Genomic DNA, 19,189 nt, shown 5'->3' on the forward strand with positions numbered 1-19,189 from the left:
AAAGAGATGGTAGGCATTTGATGGAGGGGGGAAGATGGCACTCAGTTTGTGTACTTTTTAGCCTGCGATGCAGTCACTTCCACCGAGGTTCCCAGGTCACCTCCTCAGTCATGGCTACTTTGAAGTTGCACTTTTGCTAACCTGAGTCAGGAGCTCAGCTCCAAAGCCAAGGCTGTCATTGGAATCACCACTATAATTTTAAAGTAGGAATCTCTTCCTTGCTCCTTAACAATAAGACCTTCCGAACATCCTGTGGCAAGGGCCACGGGGATTTTGACCATTTCCAGGGTTTAGAGGGTTTGCAAAAAGGATGAGTTTCATTACATGGAGTCTGCAGTTTCTCTCAGCTCCAACGCTGAAATCTTGTTTGTTTGCAATAGGTATCCATTAATAGCTGTCTTATTTTGAGGACATTCTTGAGCTGATCCATTTCTATCCTGACTTCAAAAATACGCATATATAAATGGGAGGAGGGAGACGTGGTTCTCACTTTGTTACTTTTTCTGAAACTGTGTGTATTCAGGTTTTCACCTGCTTTCTCTTGGTCTTAAGATTGTGTCCCAGGATATTACAACAGCAGGGGGGGTCACATGGAAATGAATGGGACAAGGGCCAAGAAAAGTCTTGGGCAGAGTCTTTCTGTGAAATGACTGGAAGAATGACTGGTAGCAGTTCTAGGGAAGTCCTCACCACATGTCAATGGGAACGACAGCTGGTGTCATCCCTTGACCTCAGAGATGGGCAGTGCATCAGTAAGAGTGGTTTTCAGATGCTGGTGGCTCCTGTGAGGCTGGCCATCACTGACAGTGCCTCTCACAGATATTCCCCCACCACCCAGGACTGCTAATCTTCCCACATTGATGACTTCTTGGTGGTGGCTGCTTCCCAGCCTGTGGAGATACTGTGTGTGTGTCGGTGGGGAAGCCTCACTCCTTTCAAACCTATTACTCTTGTTTAATGTTTCTCTCAAATTCTTTGTTTTGGGTTCCTCTCATTTTCTATCAGTTCCTCCAGGTTTTGAAAAGCAGCACGGGGAAGACTCACTCGTTTCTACCTCTTATCTAGTCTCAGTCCTCAGGGGCCATGAGCCCAGTGTGAACTAACTGAATGAAGCATAAGTGGGGACAAAAATGTGAACTGCCATAAAGCAAAACAAAATGAAACACATGGGCATTTACTACGAGAAAATAAAGAAAAGAAGGAAGGAAAGAGGAAGGAAGGAAAACAAGGAAGGAAAGTAGGAAGAGAGTCCTGTAATACTTGTAATGCTTTTTTTTCTTCATGTTTTCTCACTTGCCAATGTTTGGTATGTGTTGGCATCTCTGAAAGCATCTAATTCAATGAATGTTTGTTGAATTTTACCAAATCAAGATCTGGTTCATAGAGCATAAGTCAATTTGATTCTGATCATGACACAACTCAGGCCAAGAATCCTGGCTCCCCAGGCAAATCAAACTCTACAGAAATTTTCTTTCACTGGCTTTATTATTTTTCAAAGTAATAGCGAACAGAGAAATTCACGACAATCAGATAGGCATATTAGAACACTAAATTATAAAGATAAAAATAAAATAATAGATGAGGCCAGATAACTTTTTGTGTACACAAAAAGGAGAGAAGCATGTTTTATTTTAATAAAAATTACTATAGGAGGTAAATACTATGCAACTTTATAACACCAGCTCTTTTAACAATTCATGTGAATTTGTGCACAGTCAAGCGTCCATTTTATCTTCAAAGGTATCCCGGAAGAAAAAAAAGAGCAGAAATTACAGTGAAATTTTTGAAAGTGATGTCCTAAAATTTCATGAACTTAGACTTTAAATTGATTTAAATCAACGGTCCACCTCACGGTTTTCTTGCACAAAAACTGTGGACCATAGAGAGAGATCAAGGGAACGTAAACTATGGACATTCATCCTTAACCTACAAATCTACATAATTCAGGGGAATAACTTCTATCTCTGGAGATTTGTTCTATAAAGCAGCGGCAGGATCATAATCCCATAAGTCACAAGCCTGGAGGGCTTCTTAAACATAGGTTCTAAGTTTCTGATTCCATGGATTGGGATCAGGCCCTAGAGCTCACATTTCTAACAAATTCTTAAGGGACACTGATGCTGCAGGTGCTGGAGGCATGTATTAAGAGTCACCTATTTAGAATGTCTTACTCAGAAAACTGATTTCTCATGGAGATCCAGTGCGTTAGACTGCCTTTTTAGCTTGACTGGGTGACTCTTTCCTCTCTGGTCCACATTACAGCTTCACTCTGCCAGACCTACTTCCTGACCCTTACGTACACTGATCATTCCTATATCCTCCGACTCTCTCCTGCTCAGGTGTCTCCTTTCTACCCATCTGAACCCCTTTCTCAAGCCTCATCTCTGATAGAAAGCTGTATCCAACCATAGGTCAGAAGGATCTCATTTTTCTCTAAACTTCAAGTGCTTATTTGTATGCACGATGACACTAAGCACTTGACACATACCTACACTTACTATCTTCTTCCTCTAACCCATTGCTCCACTCCCAGTGTTCCAAGGCCTCGTTCAAATCCTGCCTCCTCCCTGAAGCCTTCCTGGCATCTCTTCTTGCTTCAGTTTGAAGGAGTCTCTCTTTTGAACTATCATGAACAGAAGGCTTGATTTCCCCCTTTCTTTTGCTATTTCCTCTGGGACTCGTTTATGTTCTTTTTTTAATTTCTCCCAAGAGATTGTAAACTCATGGAAGATCTGGCCTACGACATTCAACTTTTAATCCCCAAAGTGTTTTGTACATAGTATGGTTCAATAAGTGCATTTATGTGGCACAGAAAAAAAAATTATATATGCAAGATGTTGGAAGGCTTTTCTATTGCTTCACTGAGGCTCACAGCAAAGCTTCTTCCCAGAGTCAGGCCTGCGGGACTCTACTCAGTAGCCACTAAACTGCCGAGGTCCCTGGGCAATAAATCAGGAATATTGTGTTTATGGAAATTTTATCCTTGCTTTATTAGGTATAGAGACCAATGTAAGCTAGGTGACAGAGATGCGCTTGGCCCTATTCTCAAAACTCCGTGTAAAGTATTAGATGCCTGAATTCTCTACCAGCTGATTTTAGGCTAATTCTTCACTGAGTCTCTTCTCTCATGGCACGGTCCTTTTAGAAAGTTCTCCTGGGGTCAGTTAAGCTGATTTTACTTTCATTGTTTCTTACTCAAATCTCAGAGGGGCTAAGTAGCATGGACTTTCAAAATTCAAAGGTGTAGAGCTAGCCCTCACTTTCACTCCATTTAGCCCAATACTAAGGTCTTTGGAAATCCGCTAAAACAACCCCATTGCCCCACTCGTATTGTATACTACTGAGGTGAGTTGGAGAACATTCCCAGCTGTGAAGTTCGATGATTTATACTCCCTTTCACTTAATTATTGTCACATAGTGGCGACTCAATGTATCTTTGATATGTGCTTGGTTATCAGACTTTTTTTCTCCTACATCTTCTCCTTTATCTCCACACACATCTACATACATCCCTAATAAATGTACTTAAATTTTTGATGCTGACTTAAAATCCAATTTGCCATAAAGTTCTTTCTGAATTAATATATGAATTTAAATTCTCACTTCTGTTAATGTTTTAGAAACACGTGCAGCACCCCACTACTGGCAGTGAATGAATGAGATTTCACTAACATCTTGTATTAACTTTCCTTTTATTTCTCAAGTTTTCATATTTCCTCCTATCTAAGACTATATTGGTTTGGTCCTGAATGCTGATAAAATTTTCACACTTTAGTTAAGTCTCTGGACTTCAAAGCTTTTCCATCTGATGAAGAATTTGGTCTCTGCTTTCGAACTCAAGCTTCTCTGGTTTGTTCCTATTTAGGATTGCTAAAAAAAAAATAATGGAGAATCCTTGTATTCATGATTCCTTTAATTGCTTAAGGTAGTATATTCAATTCAAATTATTTATGCAAATATACTATTTATTGATTTCTGTAATAAAAAAAGCCCAGGAGTCCACTTGCAGGCACAATTGGATCTAAGGGCTCATTTACTCTCATCAAAATCGTTTCTTTTCATTCCTCAATTCTTCCTTCATTGTGTTCGCTCCATTCTCAAGGAGATAGAGTCTTCCCTGCTGGTGGCAAAATAGCTGCTTAGTAGCTCCAGGCTCCTACTCACTCTGCTTTCATTAATCTTCACTCAAAAAAAAAAAAAAAAAAAGGCTCCCACCCCACTGCCAATCCTGATGCCAAAAAATTACCATGATTGTATCTCACTGGCTCTGGCTGGGTCCTTTTCTATTTCAGTATGAATCTCTGTGTCCATGGAGAAGAAATATACGGAGTTACAGGTCCACTCACAGGCAGCGGGCTGGGCCAGCTCTGTGTCAGTTGGTGACTGGGCAGAGTGATTCCCCAAGGGTATTCAGGGTGCCCTGGCTGGCGTCAAGCAAAAGGGCACAGAGAAAGCAAAACCACAAGGTTCCTTTATACTCTACTTTTAGAAGAGATGACGACACTGGTCAAGAAGGAGAGAGAAGCAATAACCATGGGAGCTGGGTTGTACTTTTTGCTGGAAGCTGTAAAAACAAACACAAAGTTAGAGATGTTTTAGGTGGCAGAGAATTTTTTTTTAAATGACCTCATTTCTCCTTTGATTCACTTTTTTTTTAAGTTAGAAAATTCCTAATAAAAGTATTTTAAGTTGGCTACTTAAAAAAATATTCTTTTAGATATTTTCTAACAGAACTCAGCTTGTTTATTTTGCAGATGATGAAACAGGCACCAAGAAGTTCAGATATTTACTGCAGGTTACCCAGCTAGTAGGTATTTGAGATCTCCTGATTTGCCACCCTTATTATCATCAGCAGCACTCTCCCCATCACCCTTACCCCCATCTAATTACCATCAGCTTCGTCATCATTATGAAAGCTAACATTGATTAAACAACTCATTCTGTGCTATGATCTATTTTAAGCACTTGCTATAGATGAACTCATGTAATCCTCACAGGAAATCTACGCAGTGTTTACTCTCCATTATCCCCATTTTTCAGTTGGTAAAATGGTGACACAAAATGTGGAGACATTTACCAAGCATCACACATCTTTTTAACCACTATATTGTTTCTCCAGACTTTGCATGTCCATTTTTTAATTACAAAGTGGGCCAAGGGTATTGACACAATCTTGCTTGGTGTGTGGTGTGTGTGTGTGTGTGTGTGTGTGTGTGTGTGTGTGTGTACTGCCTACACATGCATGCTCTTCACAGGAAGTATGGGGAAGGTTAGCAGGCAGTTAGATGTGGCTCATGGAAGCAAGACTGGAATACAAGAAACTATGTCAGGTATCACTACTAATTGGGAATTTAATGGGATGAAGATATAGAATGAGTTGGAAGATGGAAACCTTTAAAAAAGGCTCTAGATAAAGAGTGGAATCACCTTTTTAACCAGCCTTCACTGATTATTTAGAGTAGAAAAGATGTTTAGGGTAGGAAGACTTTCAGCTCTGTGATTGCCTATTTAAACATCTCATTTGATAGGATGACCCGATGATGGAGAAATATTTTTCCACTACTTTCACATAATAATGTGTAAAATCCTTTGAGTTTCCTGAAATTTCTTGGAATTCTATATATGCAAACGATATTTAAAACCCCAATTTTCACCAATAAGAGTAGACACGGAGAGTTAATAGTGGGTACAGATTTCTAAGCTTTTGCCAAACTTTGTGTAAAACTATATTAATCTGAACTCTCACAGGGACCTTGGAACCATTAATACCACTGTCGCAGGTTATTCATTATTCACTTCTTGTTTTGTTTTCTCTTCATTCAGGCTGAGGTCCCAAGGACCTCTGACCCTGCCTTTCCTCACTTTTTAACGGGATGAGATTCTACTGAAGAATTATCAGAAAATATTGATTGACAGCAAACCAATATAGCTGGTTTAAACTATGGTTATTGGAAGGAATTAGCTTTGGTCTTGAAGCTTTGCCCCTAGCCTACCTTTACCATGGTAGTCACTTTCACTGGGCCCCAGTTTTCTCATCTGTAAAATGAGAGCACCTCGAGGTTTTTGGAAATACTCGGATCACTGTCATTCCACTTTGTTTCACGGCTATTACAATGAGGCTCAAAGAAGTGACAGACATACAGATATTACTATTTTGAATCATACTCATCCTTCAAACCACCTATTAAGCCCCTTTCATAATAACCAGGATATTAAAAAAGCTTACTTTAATTTTATTTTCTCAGCTAAAGTAACTTTTCTTTCCTCTTTTGTTCCTTTTTTCTCTACCTTTCTTACAGTCATTAAATTTCTACCTCACACTTTATTATTTTTTTGCACAGACAATATCTTTATTTAGGAGAATAAATGAAAAACATCTGTGAATTAAATTCAATGCAATCTACAAAATCTTTCATTTAAGGATAACTCACATTAAATTGACTTTTGTATTTGTTTTTACTTTTCTTCTAGACTATCTATTTAATACTTTGTGTTCCCTCTGTCCCTAGTAGAGTATTTTTCAAATTGGAGTTTGTGATGCATTAATGCCTTGTCATGACCATCACGCTTTAATAATGTCATAAAATGGATTAGAATAAAAAACACTCTAGTTAAACGGCATGCAAAATGGTAACTGATTGTTTTGTGTGTGTGTGTGTGTGTGTGTGTGTGTGTGTGTTTGTAATTTATGTGTATGCAAAGTGAGTTATAATCTAGTCACAGTCACAGAGCATTAAGACTAATGGTAGGTTCTTAGTAATATTTTTGAACAGCAAATAAATCTCCTGAAAATACTCTATAGAGAAAACTGTCATGGGCTTTTTGTCATAAGGCATGGGAAAAAGTTGTACTTTTGTCATTTGTAAGCTGAATGATCTCACATAAGCCATTTAACCTCTCTAAACCTCAGTATTCACATCAGTACAGTGGGGTCAGTAACCCAATGTACAGGGTGGTGGTAAGAATTAAACAGATAATGTGTGTGAAAACCTTTTGTAAATGAAATTGCTACATAAATATCATTTTACTAGTGACTTATAACCTCAATTTGGTCATCTATACCTTAGGGTATACAGCCTGGGGACAACATATGATTATTATACCTTTTATTTAATGAATTCTGAATCTGCGAATTATACCAGATTGTTCAGAAAGAGTCAATCCCTTGAAAAAAACAGAAAAAGCTAAAACTGACATACAGCATATCTAGGTAATCTGGTATTTGGAGCCGAATGCTATCTATAGCTCGTTTCTGTCAAAATGCAGAGATTAATGAGTGTCATTATTTTAGAGTTAGCTAGGAAAAAGTTGGCACTCAAACAATGGTAAGCATTGTTTCTTCCGCCTCTTCTTTTGTTTTATTTTTAACTCTCAATGTCACTGAAGCACACATTTGTGCCATTAAACTATTATTCCACTTCCATGTGCAAAGTACTTTGCAGAGTTTTTCAATTGTGTTTGAGAGAGTGGATACCAAGTACTACCACAATGTTCCCTCTTGCCCCATTTTATGAATAAAGAAACAGGCTGATAGGCTGTCATTTGCACAAGGCCACGAAGCTATTAACATATGTCCAGCCCATCCTGGCTCCAAAGTCTTCTCTTTCCACCATGCTGTGGTGGTTTCCACCATCCCAGGTTCATTCAGTTACTCATTCTTTCATGCATTCGGGTGAGATAGACACTATCCTTCGAGAGTAATGTGATATCACAAATTGGGAAAACTTGTTTGAGATAAAGCCCAGAGTCAAAGAACACAGGAAACAGGAAGTTAATAAAATAAATAGTATGTAACAGTAATAGTAGCTGAAAGTTTGGAGTACTTACTAGCATCAGGTATTGTGCTAAGAGCTTTTACATGCATAAGTCATTTTATACTCACTAGAATCTTATAAGGTAGGTTTTTATTAAAATTTTCCCCTGTGTTACATATAAAGAAATGGAAGCACGGAAGAACTAAGCCATTTGTCCATGTCCTTACTGCTAGTAACTGGCAAAGTTAACATGTAAAACCAGGCTTGCTACAAACAATTGACTGTATTTTTTTCTAGAAACATGCTTAAGAATGTTGATTATGTGAAACATTTTAACAAATAAATCCTTCCTTGTGAATCCAATGATATAGAACAGAGCATGTATTTGTGTGTGTACAGATTTTTGGCACGGATTATTTTCTTGAACAAAGCAACATTTAAGGACAAATAACTGACATAACATATTTCGAATGTTTCAGTGAGCATGAAAACATCTGTTCCTATGGTAACCAGTATAGGTCATATGAGGGGTGAGAGAAGAATTAGAAGGGAGAGCTGTTAGTTTAGAATGTCTTAAATGATTTGTCTTTTTCAAATTGACTCGCTTAAATATATTATGCTACCAATTTGACCTGTTGACTCTCTGAAGGCGACAGATTCCTGGGTGCTCTTTGAACTTGGGAATTGTAGTTACAAGTTAACAGAACCAATTTTGAAATAAATTGAAGGACTGAAGAAGCTATGCTCTCTAATCTACTGTCTTTTCATTGGGAGAATTATGGTGTCCTGGCTGACCAATTTTAAATTTTTTTTTTTTTTACGTTTATTTATTTTTGGGACAGAGAGAGACAGAGCATGAACGGGGGAAGGGCAGAGAGAGAGGGAGACACAGAATCGGAAGCAGGCTCCAGGCTCTGAGCCATCAGCCCAGAGCCCGACGGGGGGCTCGAACCCACGGACCGCGAGATCGTGACCTGAGCTGAAGTCGGACGCTTAACCGACCTAGCCACCCAGGCGCCCCCTGGCTGACCAATTTTAAAGGTCTTCGTGTTGTCTTTCAAATATGTTGTCTGTCAGATTAAGAGGGAACAGGAGAGGAAACAAGTCACTGGCTGAGAGGGAATTGTTGAGACATAAGATAGTTTGTGGCTTCTGCTCAGGAAAAAAATTGAAGGGATAAGAAACAGTTGAGAGGACTCCGGTTTCATGAGGAATTAGATATCAATAGAATACCATCTGTGCATCCCTAGACTGAGGTTGATGGTGAACAATATCAGTTACCTAGAAAAACAGGTCTGGAGAGAGTCCACTGATCTTACTCCCTTCCAGTGAAGGACTCCCAGAAAAGAAAAACACACCGCCACCTTCCTCCTTCCATTGTTCATGTATGGATCAATCCAATACTGCTCCAAGATGTTGGGATAAGTGGAGTGTTACTTGTTAGTTAACAGAAATGACTTCAGGAAAGTTTCAGAAATAGCTTACTCATTGAGAAAACAAATACCACTGCAGTGAATGGCTGCAAGCATCGTGAAATTAATCAAACTTTTTTTGTAGTGAGTAGAGATAGGTGGATATTGGTTGTGTTTGTCTTAAGATTAGTCTTTTTGTCCTCAACTAAAGTGTCTATGCTAACCACCAGCCAATGGCAGCCTTGAGGCTTCCCTCAGTTGGCTTCCCTAAGGGGTTTAGGGAAGGCAGAACCAGAGGATGGAGGAGCCTTCTCTGCAACTTTCAGCCAGAGCCAAAGGAGTCAAAGGAAGAATGGCATCACAGCAGCTTGGGCTTGTTCCTCTCCCTCTTTCAATCTCCCAGTTTTGTAGTTGTGCTGGCTGGGAAGACACTCCAACTCCAGCTCTTGGCCTACCATGTAATGCCTCTGACCAAAACATCACCTTCTATGACCAGTGGTAGTTTCATTCCACCATTTACAATTTCTTCCCAAGACTGCACAGTTGGGGAATTTCTGGGAAAGATTTAGATATAATAACTCACATTGCAAGTGCCCACATTCCAGATCATTTATATTATGGCTACAGCTCCTTAGTTTTTGATTAGGGGTTGAGCTTTGTAGAATATTTTCTCATTCTAGTAAGTATTGAAACTGTTTTTAGTCAATTGCGTTATCTGGTCATCTGACCCAAGGCCCAGGTCATGTAGAGGCATTGAAAGAGAATGCTTCATTTATTCACTTACTTATTCAACAAATACAGATTAAGTACCTCTATGTTCCAGGAGACTAAAATTAATATTGGTTAAGGCTTATTTACCATATACTATATGCTAGGGAATGTAGAAATTCTTTAGTGTTTTATTTTATTTTCCCAAGAGCCCTGTGGGGCTCTGTTATGATGCTCCTTACATAGCTGAAGAAACATAGGGAGTTTAAGCAACTGGATTGAGAACACAGCTAAAACATAGTACCAGTTGGACAGGAATTTAGACAGAGTGGATCTGGGGTCCAAGTGCCTGGATTCCATGCCAAGCTCTTAAATACTATGTAGTCATATCCTGGCTCACAAAAAGCTTACAGAACAGTACAAGATTATTGATTCCCTTAAGTATGATTTGTGATTCCAAAGATCCAGTCAAGACCAACCAAGCTTCCAGAATCTAGTGATATGCATGGTTACTCCAGCTAAGCCTTAACTCAAAGTTGTGCTTGAGTTGTTTCCTGACAGGAAAGCAAGGGTCATTAATTTGGTGTGGAGGGTCTTGAAACACCTTTTCTTTGAGACTTAGAGAGAAGAGAGTATGGGTAATTGTTTCTATTACATTCTCCTTTTTCTCAGTTTCCTGAAAGCTACAAACATCATGAAATTAATACATTTTTTTGGTAATAAGTAGAGATAGGTGGATATTGGTTGTGTCAATGCCCTACAACTTTTTACTTAATATATTTTATTGTGCTCATCAACCTTGTAGAAAAATTTTTCTGTCTCAACTTCATCATGATGAGGATGAAGCAACTGTGTCATAGTCAAGTATAGTTCCAAAGAATCCTGGAAACTGGCTATGAATGTTCTCATTTATTATCAAAATCTCACTGTTTTCTTCATACTCTAGTGTTTCATATTCTCCTCTGCAAACACTAATCTCTTGGTTCTGTGGAACAGATACTCATTTCACGCATAGTACTGCCTACCACACTTCCAAGGAGAGGCAGGAGGAGATTAAAGTATTGATAGGTCACCTCTCCCCTGGTCTGTGTTTGCAGATAGCACCAGAGTGAGCAGGCCCAAGACTTCAGCGTGGATGATAGTTTCAAGATCTTTGTAACACTGTAGCCCCAAAATTTTGAGAAACGCTGACAGCCTGAATTACTAACAGTACCAATAGTGATGGAGTAGAGAAAGATTCAGGGATATTTCAAAGGTAGACACTGCAGTTGTGTGAGTGGGAATGAGTGCACAGGTGGATAAGGACGGTCTCCCTTCTGAATCAAACAGGGCACAGCACTTGCTACAGAAGTACCCTTTTGTGTAGTGACTGTGGCTGGCAACATACAGGGATGGAAAGGAGTCAACCATGTATTTTTCTAAAAAAGGCCTTAACATATATTTTTGTTTCATGATGTCTCCAATTCCTTCTGCTTCAGTTCATTTTTTTTCATGGTATCATCAGAGCTCTTGCTCAAATACTGCTCTAATCGATGTTCCATTCCTTAAAAACTTCCAATGACTTCCCATTATCTATAGCATGAAGTTTGAAAAGTCCTCAGCATAGAATACAAGAGTTTTAATGGTCTAGCTCATCTGAATCTTCCCACTCCAATCAATCCCGTATTCCCTTTCTACTCTTCCTATGTCCTACACCTCCTATATTCCAACCATCCAGAATCGTGGAGATTCCCTAAAGACACCAGCTATTTGAAATCTGTGATTCAGCATATGCTGTTTTCTGCTTGCAATGGCTTTTCCTCTCTTCTTTCACTGAAAACCCCCATTCCTACTTCAAGTCCCATGTGGTCGTCTATTCTGAAGCCTTTCTTACTTTCTCCAGAGACAATGAATAGCTTCCTGCATAGGGAAGCCACAGCCGTTGCTTAAACATCTGGTGTGTTGCTTAGTGCTTTTGAGTGTGGACAGTTGTTCATATTTCCATTTCTCATTAGACTAAAAATCTCCCTAGGATAATGATCTTGCTTGATTCATTTCATATTGCCTGGGGTCTCCCATCCCAGTTCCTGGAACATAGAAGATAGTTAATAGATAAGAGTGAATGAATAAATCATGCTTCCTGCTTTACTTTCAAAACTCCTTATTCCTGTAATGGCCATGACAAAAAAAAAATGAGTTAGAGGGAGAAGGTAAAAATACTATATTTTATGTGCTATTTTTTTCAGTAGAGGTTTACTCTCTGTGTCTAGAATGCACTGCAGAAATACATTTTTTTTTTCTAGAGGTAGTTTAGCAGAAAGAAGAGAAGGGAAACCAAGAAAGAAGGCAGGTTATCTCTAATCTGTCAGTTCCACCATCCCTGAAGGCCACTTTCCATGGTTTTGGCCTTTCCCTCAACAAGCTTACCCAGAAAAATAACTTTTGTAAAAGAACAGTGGTCTGTGATCCTGATTAGAGTGGATTCAATTTAGATCAATAATATAATACCTTTTAGTAGCTGACAGTTATATGTGCTCTGGTTCCCAGCTGACTGCAATTGCAACCAATTTCCTCTTGGGTTGTAGCTCATATTTACAACTTTGAACAACTCATAGGGAGGGACCAGGACCTCCTTCTTGACAGAGACTTCTTCTACAGGTGCACCCAGACAGGTGAATATGGTAAATAGAGTTTGGTTTTCAGACTGCTGTGTGTCTTCTTTTTGGAGGGAGGTGGAGAGGAATTGGCCAAATCGGATGGTGGCACCTCTGTAGGCTTCCAGATTGATACCCTTCATCTCATGATGCACCTCATAACACAATGAGTTATTCTTCCCGACTATCTCTTTCCTTAGCAGCTGGATTGCTGAGGTCAGGTAGTAGTGTAGGTATTTGAAATGGAATGAATGTTTATACTGCCGTGGAGTCCTAGTAGCACTGGCCATGGCTCTGATGAAGTCTGTGCGAATGCTATTGTTTGATGTATAAACTGAGATGGCCACAGCATGCGTAATATTAATGTTCTTGGGGAGATCTTTTGCTTGGTTGAACCAGGTTAAATAGGCATTACTCCAGACCCTGTAGTAATTTCTACGTGTTTCTATTTCTTTTGTGAAATAATCCCCTTGACTTAGCTTCTCCATGACCTGCTGGCTGCATCCTTGGTACTGATCATCAAAGGAATTTGGTGCCAAGTCAAAGTTGATGTTAATGGCAACCTATAAGAAAAGAAAAATATTGATTTTAACCATTCATATCAGATGGTAGGTGTGGTGGCTGACTTGCTATACTGCATAAAGCCAAGTCTTTGCTTCAAGACTTATTTGCTGAAGTAAGTTTCACTCATATTCATTACACACTGCCCCAGTACGCCCTGCATCAGTGACCTGTGTTAGAGATTGAATTTGGGTTGATAAATATTACTAAAAGCTCAAAAAACCCTCATCTCCTCAGGGAGGAAGTGACCCTTCTCGTGTAACCAAAAACAGTATTTTTGCACAGGGAGTACTTTGAAGAAAAAAATTGTAATCTTAAAGTTTATGTGTACCTTCTGTTTCCCCTGTCGATTCCCTCCACATTCTCTCATGGGTGTTAAGAAATATCTCTGTAGGTGAATACTTAAAACCTATATTAAGTCTTTGAACTTTATTTAAGAAAAACCTTCAGTGATGAGTAATGTTGGGTTCTCCCAAGGGGGGCCCAGTATATAACAGCCCTCTTTTCTGACCAATTGAAAAAATTGAGGGGGGTGGGAAAGCATATATGAAGGTTAAAATAACATCTTTACTACTGAACTGTTGGGGCACACATCTTTAGGTCTGATGGAAAGTAGATTTGCTAAGAGTAAACCTCAGAATGAGGCAGACTTGCCTACTTAGCTGTAGACAGTGTTGGACTGTGGTCCTGCCCAAAGTAAGATTCTGGTCATGGAGGTACACGGAGCTCATGCCCTTTGCCATCAGGCTAACTCCCAGGAAGAAGAGCAGACTCAAACTCAGAATACCCAGTTATTAATCCTAATGTTACCAATCAAGTAAATTTGCCCAGCTCCAGAGGAGTAGTACAGTGGTCAGGAGTGTGCCGAAGATAGTTCCTCCTCTTAGGAGACAGGAGTGGGAAAAAGACATTTTCTCATTGGTAGTCAATAGAATGTTACTTATTAATATCTAGTCCATATTAAACTGAGGTTAGAGATTTGAATACAAATTCATTAAGCATCATCAGTGCATATTTTTTAGAGCCCTATTTTCAATTATCCAAATTCCAAGATGTTTTCTTCTTGGCAAAGAAACTGTGCTTTTCTAATAGACAGTACTCATTATATTAGGAGATAGGATTCCATCCAGTCAATGTCAAAAATGTTGCAGCTAACACTCAAAAACATACCATTTGGTGTTTTTACTGTTATTTATGATGAAAAGATGTTTAGTTGTATGTAAAATGGAACAGACTTTTAAGACTGCTTAATGATTTTAACCAATAGCTCTTTACGGAAGATTTACAAATAGTTCTACAGAATCTATTTACGCCAAAAGAAGCCAAAATCAATAATATCATGTTCTGTTCAATCTTGTAAGCTCTAAAAACTTTACTATATTACTCGATCTCAAATATGTACTTTGTTATCTCTTAACAGTAGGTTATTTTTCCTTATGCAGAACTTTATAATACTTCTTGTGACTTGATCCATATGACACAGTCTAAAGTCAAATAGGCTATTTTGCACCACTTGTCCTACAGAAGCAGTGTTTCACTTAAGTTTTATGGAGAATCAAGAAAATAACACTATGCCCCTAGCTTCCATAATGCCAAATTTATAAACTCTAAAGAATTCCACAATTGTTGATCATTGTTTTCAACCCCCTTCACTAAGCATTATTTGTTAAAATGTCTGAAAGAAATTAGAACCAAGTGACTAAAGGTCATTTAAAGGTTGTCACCAGGAAAGTGCCCCACCGGAGCACTCACCATAAAGAAATCTCCTCTTCAATTGTGCCCTACCTCAGAACTCCAGGAGGGTGTCTGCAAGGCAGAGAACAGCATCAGGAGAGGAAGCTGCTTTGGAAGGAGCCAGATTCTCAGCACAGGGGCTGTAGGAGTAGTTGGGAAAAGAGTCCTCCTGCATCTGTTGGTCAATGGATGGTATTTGTTTGTGTTAAAAGTACTTCTTTGCTGTTGCGGCTTCATCCTGAAACGAGTGTTCAGTGTTCTCCTTTGGGAAACTTCCTTGTTCACATCTTGTTGATGACTACCAGGCAGCAGTTTTCTGAGGGAAGAGATCAACTCCAACTTACTTGCAGAGCTGATATTTCTGTGAAAAAGCCAGATCTGTGCACCAAAAAAGGGATTCTAAAGTGAATTTGTTAAGTTTCCCATTAAAAAAAAAAATCCCTTATCTAGTCTGTGTGGGGGGAATTCCAAAGGCCTGTTAAAGGTCAGGCTCAGCAGCTCAACCTTAACTTTCTCAGGAAGACAGGAAAAGGCACAAGCTGTACAGTGTCTGGGGCCAAGCGACATTATCTTGAGCTGCAGGGTTTCATCGCGAGTGATATGATTGGCTCCCACAGGTTGCTGGAAAGATGCCACCTCAAGGTGGGTCTATGTCAGGTACATTTGGTGCCGCTGATAGGCCGCCCCTGCCCAGAAGGGGCTGATAAGAAGCAGCACACCTTTTAGGGTTACTGTCAAAAAGAAGGCTCTCATTGCTGCTTTCCCACGATAGCCTTGAAACTCTCTAATCCAGAAACTATTCCTGTGGGGGTCACAGCTCTTCTGTTTTCTCTTCTGAAGGCATCAGATCCTCTATCCACACTATTTCAGTCTATAGTGAATCCTACTGACTACTGTCAGAAGACAGCCTCTGAACAGCTGACATCAATCAAAAGCAGGGTCCAGTGTGCTAAGTTAATGCAGCACAAGTGTTCTGTTAGACACTCTCTCTCAGGCACTTCCCTTTCTAGTTTGAACATCTTTCATCTGTTCCCAATCATTGGGATAATTGTTTTTCTTGCAAATCTTTCCCATTAACACTTCCCATTTCACTATTTAACTGTGAAAAGAGACTAAATCTTGTTCTTAGAAATTCTGGTATTTTGGGGGGTGACTGTGTGGCCCAGTCTGTTAAGTGTCTGACTTTGGATCAGGTTATGATCTCACAGTTCATGAGTTTGAGCCCCGCATTGGGCTCTGTGCTGACAGCTCAGAGCCTGGAACCTGCTTTGGATTCTGTGTCTCCCTTTCTCTCTGCCCTTCTCCCACGCACGCTCTGTCTCTCTCTCTCTCAAAAATAAATAAACACTAAAAAACCCGTGAAATTATGGTATTCTTTTCAGCATCCTAAAATAGTTTGTAATCTAAATTTTCTGATGATCACAGCAGTTCTGTCTCATGACAGAAGTTCAGAGTATTCACACAAGTATAAAAGGGGATACAAAATTACCCATAACCTATCACCTGGACAAGGGTACTATTTAGATTTAGATTTTGGTATTACACAACACACACACACACACACACACACACACACACATTTAGGACTAAATTAATATAGTATGCAATTTTCATACTGTTTTTTCCCTTAACATTTTTAATGTAAGCACATCTCCCTATAGTTTAATAACTATTGAAAACATGACTTTTTTTTTTTTTATAGCTGCACAGTATTCCACCATAGGTGCTACAATGCAATGAAATATGGAATGGATCCATGCATCCATCTCAGAAACAGATTGATCAATGAATAGAACATAATAGTACCTCCCTTATCCAACGCTTTGACCTGTTTTTAATTCTTACAACATCTTCTGGCCCTGAGAAATCAATCAATTAAATAAATAAATAAATAAATAAATAAATACAATTATCTTTATTTGTGCCAAGGTTTATTGAATAAATATCTTATATTTAGCTTGCGTTCAACTTTGTGCTATTGTAAGCAATGATTTGTGAGCCTGTTTGGGACATAAATCTTTGTGTGTTTCTCTTCTTGCAACTTTAAGATGCAAATCTGGAGATGTGACCACAGATCGTTGAAATGGATATTTTTTGGACTTAAAGGAAAACACGATAAAATAAATATCCCTTTAAGACTTTTAAATTCTTAAGATTCCTCATTATCAACCATCAATTTGGGAGACTGAGGTGTGGTGAAGAGCCCTGGAGTCTGAAAACTTGAACTATGGGCTTAATTCTACAGCTTGCTGGCTGGATCAAGAAGAATAAGCAGGCTGGCTTAGTGGGTTAAGCGTCAGGATCTTGATTCTGGCTCAGGTCATCATTTCCAGGTTCATGAGATCAAGCACTGCATTGGGCTCTGCACTGACAAGCTCTGTGCTGACACCGTAGAGCCTGTTTGGGATTCTCTTTCTTCATCTCTCTCTGCCCCTGCTCCCCACCCCCCAAATAAATAAACAAAAAAAAAAAAAAAAAGAAGAAGAAGAAGAAACAGCAAGTTGTGCTGAGCTTCAGTTTCCTAACCTTATAGGGTTGTCAAAAGTAAATAACAGTTACCTTTTATTGGGAGTGTACTGTGTTTCAAGACCCTTTTTTTAGTATCTCAACCTACAAGACCACTGTGAGGAGATTAACTTCCACGTCACAGGTGCATTTCCTGAGGCTGTGTGAGGTTAAAGAGACTGTCAGTGATCACAGGTTCATTCCTCTCCTCCCATTAGCTCCCTGTCTCCAAAAACTCTAAAGGAGTCTGTCATTTTATTTCTATTGTCTGTAAACATTTGCTAATTTTCCTTAAGTGTGACTTCCACTTCCAGAATAATACCACTAGGGGGAAGTAGGAAACCTTGTAACCTTTTTATACAGTTCCTTTGTCCAGAATTTAAAGGAGCTGGAAGAAAGAAAGGGAAAAAAGGGAGGGAAGGAGAGACAGAGACAGAACAGAGAGTGGGTCTAAGAACAGTAGTGAGAAGTTGAGACTATTGTCCTTGAGCTGATTAAAGAGAGAGGGAGGGAGGGATGGAGGAAAGGAAGAAAGAACTCTGACAATAAAATGGAATAGGGAAAGACAAGGGGTCTGATGTGTGTGTGTACGTTTTTGTATTAAAATGAAAACAATATTTTCTGATAATGTTTTTTAAAAAATATTTATTTTGAGAGAGAGAGAGAATGAGCGAGGGAGGGACAGAGAAAGAGGGAGAGAGAATCCCAAGCAGGCTCTGTGCTGTCAGTTCAGAGTCCAATGAGGGGCTTGATCTCATGGACCATTGTTGCAGGATTCTTTACCTCAATACCCCGGGGTTTGTTGTCTCCCCGGCTTGAAAAAAAGAAGTTGAATGTAAAAATGTGAGAAGTGAAAATGTGCAGCAGGCAAAAGTTTATTACAGTATAAGATTAGAAAGTAAGAACAGTATGAAAGCTCTCTTTGCAGAGAAGGAGCATGTGAAAGTGAACGCCCCCGACTATAGGCAAGGCTCTTTGCTTTAGAAGGTTCCGGGCAGTCCCCCCGTACTTTCCCCCCTTGTTTCTTCTCAGTTTTCATCCTTATTGGCTTGATAACTCTAGGTGCTGGGTTGTCCATTCCTGGTTGGCTCGATTCCATTGTGTTAGGAGTCCGACTATGGTCATACTATCCCTTGTATAACATAAGTTTTATGTTTACTTCTTTTAGTTAGGTATTTTGACTGTCAAACTCCTGAGGAGAACCTGAGGGGGAGGAGGTGGTGTCTGTTAACATTCTTAAGAGGAACCTTAGGCCTGAGGGAGCTTTCTGTGGTCAGATGCTCCCAGCATTGTTCCAAAATATGTGTTGTTTTTCACCCTGGGACCTCAGGTTCTAACCTTTCCCTCCCTGCCTATTTTATCCTACCTTTCCCTTATTGTACCCAGAGATCATGACCTGAGCCGAAACCAGGAGTCAGATGCTTAACCGACTGAGCCACCCAGGCGCCCCTTTCTGACAATATGTAGACTCATTAAAAAATCATCTTTTGCCTTGGGGGCTATTTTATGAAAGTTCCCATGTGATAATTTAATATTAGTTCATTTAGAGCTGGGAGTTCACTCCATTATCATTTTCTTGATACCCAGTTCCTTAAAATGCAATCTATTTCTGCTGTCTTGATGGGTAAAAGGGATGTGGGCTTTGAAGTTGCACAGAACTGTGTTGGTATTTTGCCTTTATGTCTTCCTTGTTTTTGTGAATTTGAACAAGTTATGTTGGTTCTTAGTCTCATTTTCTTCGCGTGTAAAACTGGAGGTGGTATCACTCTTATAGGGCTGTGATGGCAGTGAAATTGAGATAGTCTATAAAATATCATGGAATGGATCCATGAACCATACTGCCTCAGGAACAGATTGATTAGTGAATAGAGAGGCACTTTGA

The 19,189-nt window shown here is 39.4% G+C and overlaps 1 protein-coding gene across 2 annotated transcripts; it reads right to left on the reverse strand.

The window, feature by feature from the left end:
• Positions 1 to 1,482: 1,482 nt before the first annotated feature.
• Positions 1,483 to 15,664, reverse strand: ART4 (ADP-ribosyltransferase 4 (inactive) (Dombrock blood group)). Of its 2 annotated transcripts, none has more exons than XM_007082758.3 (3): positions 14,854 to 15,664; positions 12,362 to 13,070; positions 1,483 to 4,564 (listed from the first exon to the last, which is right to left on the reverse strand). In XM_007082758.3, exons 1-3 carry the CDS (start codon positions 15,037 to 15,039, stop codon positions 4,473 to 4,475), a joined length of 987 nt encoding a protein of 328 aa, XP_007082820.2. In that variant the 5' UTR covers positions 15,040 to 15,664; the 3' UTR covers positions 1,483 to 4,472. The 2 variants fall into 2 exon arrangements, with proteins under 2 accessions (XP_007082820.2, XP_007082821.2); XM_007082759.3 differs by having other exon boundaries at positions 14,821 to 14,903.
• Between the last annotated feature and the right edge of the window lie 3,525 nt (positions 15,665 to 19,189).

This window comes from Panthera tigris, chromosome B4, assembly GCF_018350195.1.
Source record: "Panthera tigris isolate Pti1 chromosome B4, P.tigris_Pti1_mat1.1, whole genome shotgun sequence".
Classification (NCBI taxonomy): domain Eukaryota; kingdom Metazoa; phylum Chordata; class Mammalia; order Carnivora; family Felidae; genus Panthera; species Panthera tigris.